The 6000-nt window shown below is 34.5% G+C and overlaps 1 protein-coding gene across 1 annotated transcript; it reads left to right on the top strand.

Moving 5' to 3' along the window:
- Window positions 1-502: 502 nt before the first annotated feature.
- LOC147802493 (uncharacterized) lies at window positions 503-2792 on the top strand. Its single transcript, XM_087152731.1, has 2 exons — window positions 503-721; window positions 1418-2792. Exons 1-2 carry the CDS (start codon window positions 503-505, stop codon window positions 2756-2758), a joined length of 1560 nt encoding a protein of 519 aa, XP_087008857.1. The 3' UTR covers window positions 2759-2792.
- The last annotated feature ends 3208 nt before the right edge of the window (window positions 2793-6000 follow it).

Genomic DNA, 6000 nt, shown 5'->3' with positions numbered 1-6000 from the left:
AATGTTGGATTTTGTTGAGAGCAAATCAGACTGAAAGTCACGTAGAACAAACTGAAAACTTAACTTTTATTTACATCAAAAAAATATAAAAACAATAAGATGTTGCTAGCACAGGAAACTCAAACTATCTAACTAATCTCGAACTCAAACCTCAACATCCTCCCCACCCTGGTCGACCTCGAGGGGGATGACCAGAGCTACCGGACGGGTTATGTTGTGACCATTAACTCTCAGCTCACAGGATCTTATTTTTCCATCTCGTCCTTCATGCAAGTTCACCACTCTAGCTTTCTTCCACATGTGACGTGGTCGGACATCTTCTTGTAGAAGTACAATATCGCCAATTCGGATGTTAATGATATTGTCCTGATTACGAACTTGATGAAATGACCGCAATTGAAGCAAATATTCCTTAGACCATTTTTTCCAAAAGCAGTCGAGTAAGTCCTGCTGCTGCTTGTAGATTTTTCTTAACTTTGTGTTGTTATTTGGGCTGGATGGAATGGCCGTTAGTTTCCGTCCTGTCAAGAAATGGCTTGGTGTTAAGGCTGTGAAACTGCCATCTTTTCCATCTTCGTATACCAAAGGTCGGCTGTTCAGAGCGGCTTCTATTCCAATGAGGGCCGTGGACAGACCTTCCTCGTCAAGAAGTGCTCGTCCGAGTACCTTTCGTAAACATCGCTTGACAACTCCTATTAGGCGTTCCCACCAGCCTAATAAAGTATCCACAATTTTAATAAAGTATCCAGTAATTTTAAAGTATCCACAAGATTAGAAGAAACGAAACTAGATTGACTTCCACCATCCAATAGACAACGTGTCAGTTTTGTAATGCCAGTGGGCCCAGTTATGAAAACTCGTGCAGTTTGCAAATGAACGAAATTGGAAGGCGATACATCAATTTTGTTTGTAGATGTAGCCACAGGCTGCTCATTGGTTAGGGGTTTGCATATTGATGTATGGTGTTTTCTCTTGCATTTGGCACAGCGAAATTTTTCTCTTCGGGGGCAATTTGTTTTGGTATGTCCTCGGTTAGTGCACAAAAAACATCTATTACTAGTCTTCAATTTCTGTATGCGCGTGTCTATGTCCGTTACAACATTGCACTGTTGAGGCCAATGTCCGACAGTTTCACAGAAAGGACAAAAGGGTGACATTATTTTACTTTTGGTAACTGATTTAGAATTCACGTTAAAATTTTCTAAGGAGGATTTAATAGGATAGTCTGGAGCTAGTGAACCTTTAATGTTACTTGCAGTAATTGATCCCTCGACCTCTTCTGATAAAAATTTCATTAATTTTGAAATATCGCTTTCACCAAAATTTTCACGTTTGGCATGTACAATCCAGTAACCTGGGATACATTCTCGATCCCGAATTTACAAGTAACAAACATATTGATTATATTGTCTCGAAGGCTAGGAAGCGCCTAAATATTATTAAGTGTATCGCTGGTAGGGATTGGGGAGCAGATGCAACTACTCTTAGGACTTCCTACCAGGCTCTTGTTAGACCAATTCTTGAATATGGCTATCCTGTCTACTGCTGTGCTTCTCAATCTAACTTAAACAAATTGGAAAAGGTTCAACTGAGCGCCGCTCGCATCATCACTGGACTGAAACGTAGCTGCCCTTCAGAGATCGTTCTTTACGAAGCAGATCTGCAACCTCTTAACTTCAGAAGGCAAGCTAATTTAGTGAAATATTACAATAAACTTTCCAGTTTAGACCAAGGCAATTTAACTGCTATTTACCTAAATAATTGGACCTGCAATCAAAGGCTAAAGAAAAGCAGTCCTTTTAGTCATGTTAAATCACAACTGTTAATCGCTGAAAATATTGAACCTCTTTATCTTCATAGCAATCTTAGTACTTGCTTGGATCTTTCCAATGTTAGTTTCCATGAAAGCCTCCCTACCATGCTTGACAAGAAAGACTGTGTGCCTGACTTCCTCAGACAATTGTCCCTGGAAATCATCAATAAAATCCCTCCAAACGACATCAAAATATTCTCTGATGGCAGTAAAATAGATAGACAGACTGGCAGTGGGGTATTTATTGAAACACCTCGAAAGAACTACACTCTTCATCAACGAAACCCCGATTTTTGCTCCGTCTTTCGAAGCGAACTAATTGCAATCGACAGGGGACTAGAGAAAATTTTGAGTGAAGGGCACCTTGGAAATACTTGGATACTATCTGACAGCCGTAGTTCAATTCAACACCTCAAAAATTGGGCCCTCATTGGAGATAAAACCAGTTTTTCGATCTTACAAAAAGTAAAGCTCATTTCCCAACAGCATGAGGTCCACTTTCAATGGATCCCGTCCCACGTCGATATCCACGGCAACGAGTTGGCTGACACTCTTGCAAAGAAGGGACTAGACCATCCAGTCCCCTCCACCTCAGAGCTTACATACCTTGAACTGTTTGCAAGGCAAAAGGCCCAGAACAAACAAAAGTGGCTGCTTCCACCTATTCACTACTGGTATAAAGCAAAAAGACCAGGACTCTCTTTATCTCTCCCTGGTGACAGGCGAACCAACACCTGCTTATCCCGACTGGCCAGTGGACACCTGAAATGTCTCACATTTTCTGCAAATCAAAAAGTCTTTCCTCTTTGCCCTAAATGCCAACAAAACCAGGCATCACCTGAGCACATCTTGAACTGTTTAGGGCTGGACTGGAATGACATTCATTCCTCTCCCATTCTGGTTTCGGATTTTCTGAATATCAACGGATTCATTGATCTGGTCTGACCCCGTCAGACCAGATGGGAATTAGCAACAACAACAACAACAGTTACGACAGATTTCATGAGGAAAAGCACGAAGTATTTTAGGAGCCAAAATTCTTCCGTATGATTGAGTTTTTTCTCCTAAAGCATCTAAAGCCTGTATTCTTCGATTACAATCAATATATAACTCATTTATTGCTGCTGGAGAGTGATTTTTGACAGGTTTTAGGTTTTCTAAATAATCGAGATGAGCCTGTATTATTTTATCTTTATCGCCATATTTCGATTTCAAAATATTCTTTGTTGTTGCATATGTTTCTGCAGTTGTATTAATTCCATCAACTATTCGTTTTGCTTCTCCATCTAAATATCCCCGCAAAAAAACATGCTTGTCAATCAGAGATAAATTTTCGTTTTTGTCGATACAGTTTTCAAAACGCTCCCAAAAACTATGGAATTCCTCAATTTCGCCGTAAAACGTATTTATTTTTATTGTAGGCAACTTTACTGTAACATTTGAAGGCGAAAACGAAAAATTATTTATATTGGCAGCTGTTGGCGATGTTTCAGAAATTGAATTCGTGTTCCGATTCGCTGTTCTTTTGAAATTAAATAACGCCAAATGAGCATATTCTGTGTATCTTTCGCATTCTATTATGTCTTCCTGATATTCTTCATCATTTAAAAAATTATGTATTTCATCGTCTGCCAAGGTTAATTCTTTTATTTTATCTTGTAAACGTTCAATGTTGTATTCCTTTTCAGTTTGTGTACTAGCAGCATCGTTCAATTTCGTCGTTAGTTTCGTAATGGCGGTACATAGCGTTGTTCGTTTGCGTTTAAATATTACAAGTTTTTCACTACCGGTAGCCATTCCAATTCAGATTTTTGACGAAAGTAATTATAAAAGGTTCAGTATGACTTACCGAGTTATTTCGGCACCAAATGTTGGATTTTGTTGAGAGCAAATCAGACGGAAAGTCACGTAGAACAAACTGAAAACTTAACTTTTATTTACATAAAAAAAAATATAAAAACAATAAGATGTTGCCAGCACAGGAAACTCAAACTATCTAACTAATCTCGAACTCAAACCTCAACATCCATTGAAAACCAATCAAACCTGTTGAATGACAAGAGGACACACATCTATTGATATAGTTTTTAAAAACCATGACTTGAAATGTTGTGAGGTTTATGAAAGTCTATCAAAAAAGTAATTGACCAATGGTTAGTCAGTGAATTATATTTAAATTAAATCAATTAGTTAATTTAAATATAATTCGATTAATAATGATTAAAAAATAAGTTTAAGTAATTAAAGAAATTTTAAAAGCTGGGAATGTAATGCTCATTGTGGCATCACACATGCAAATTATATAAATGCAATTATTAGATATATATGAAGTGTTCGGTTGGAAAAGAAACAATTCAATTCTCTTAATTCTATTTTTATTCTCCTAATTCTATTTTTTTCCCTTTCCGATCATTATTCAATCTTTTTGAGTTATTACTAATACGGCGGACTCGTTTTCATTTACTTTTTTCCATTTACTGCAATATTTGGAACTACTATATTTGAAAATTATATTTATAAATGTCTATTGCTTAATCCTTCATTTTTAAAACGATTATTAAATCTTTAATGATTCAAAAAATAAAATGTTCACAAATATATTTAAAAAATAAAATAAATAATAAGAAATCATAAAACAGATAATTAATATCATATATATATATATATATATATATATATATATATATATATATATATATATATATATATATATATATATATATATATATATATATATATATATATATATATATATATATATATATATATATATATATATATATATGCTACATAATTCTAAAACTAGCCTCTCGCCGAACATTTTTGAACTTCGTAAAAAGCCATCAATCATAAGTAGAAACACTAATGTAATGAAAAAGTTTAAAACATTTACACCTTGCATGGGTACGCTGAAAAAAAAATGGAATATTAAAAGAAAAAGTTACTTTATTTCAAATTGCGCTTTTCATAAGGCTCAAAAACCTGGACGGGTAAGGAGAAAATAAATCGAATTTTCAAGATGATTTATTAATATGCAAAACCACCTTTAAATTTTCTACTCGTTTTTGAAAGTACCCGTCACTTTTTATTTACTTTTTTCATGCCAGTGTTGTAGTTCAAGGCGAAAGTAATTGAAAAAGGAAGCTGATCTTCTCCTATTTTAAAAGAATTTGCGTGTAAATGAAGGTTTTCTTTTGAGTTAAAACGGGATTAAATTATTTAAGATTTATCATCTTAGATAAATCAGGAACAAACATTTTGTATTAAAAATTCCTATGAGGAAAGATTTATTTTTTCTTACACTTCAACTTTTATTTTTGGGAAAAGCATTATACGTTCTTCTGGGTTACAGCAGTAAATATGAAAAAATGTTTATAACAGGACTTTTGTTTACTATTTCAAAGAATTTTAGTTAATCTAAATTTTAAAAATACATTGAATTTAGTACGGAGAAAAACGCATAATAATTTAAAATAAATCCATAGAAATATTTTTATTATTATAATATTTAATTATTAAAATTAATTAATTGTCCCAATTAATTTTTAGAATTTCAAGTTATTTCAAAATACCAGAAAAATATATGTCAAAACATTTAGTCAAGAAATATTGTTCGAAACAAACACCATTTATGACTAACTTTTGATCTTATATGACCCTCAGTGAATAATTAGCATATCTATTAATAAGATTTACTTCAGGATTCCTCAAACGATGAATTGCAATCTTCTTAGTAAGAATAAGTTTCTTATATATATATATATATATATATATATATATATATATATATATATATATTATGCTTTATAACCCTTGTTGAACACCCGATCCAATTTTTTGGTTTACGACTACTAATGTTCATCTCCGTTGGCTTGTAATTTTGAACCCAATTCGGAAGACAAGGGAACTCCTGGATCAAGTATTGGGAGAAATTTACCTTCGTGGAGGACTTTTTTATGGAACTAACCCGCATTTGCGTTACATGGAGAGGAAGACCATGAGTACCTCCCACAGTAAACCAGACGACAAGGGGACTCTAACGGTTAGAGTACAGATCATGGGTTCGAGTCTAACCCATGATCTGTCTACCATGATATGAGATATTTCACGTCGGTGAAAGCCGGGTGCGGAATTCGTATCGACCAGCCATGGCTGGGATTCGAACCCGGTTCACCTCATTGGAAGGC

The sequence above is a fragment of the Parasteatoda tepidariorum genome, chromosome 10, assembly GCF_982258835.1.
Source record: "Parasteatoda tepidariorum strain Cologne lab strain chromosome 10, Ptep-v5.0, whole genome shotgun sequence".
Taxonomy (NCBI): domain Eukaryota; kingdom Metazoa; phylum Arthropoda; class Arachnida; order Araneae; family Theridiidae; genus Parasteatoda; species Parasteatoda tepidariorum.
Note: the sequence above shows the minus strand (reverse complement) of the source record. Positions and strands in the feature narration are given on the sequence as shown.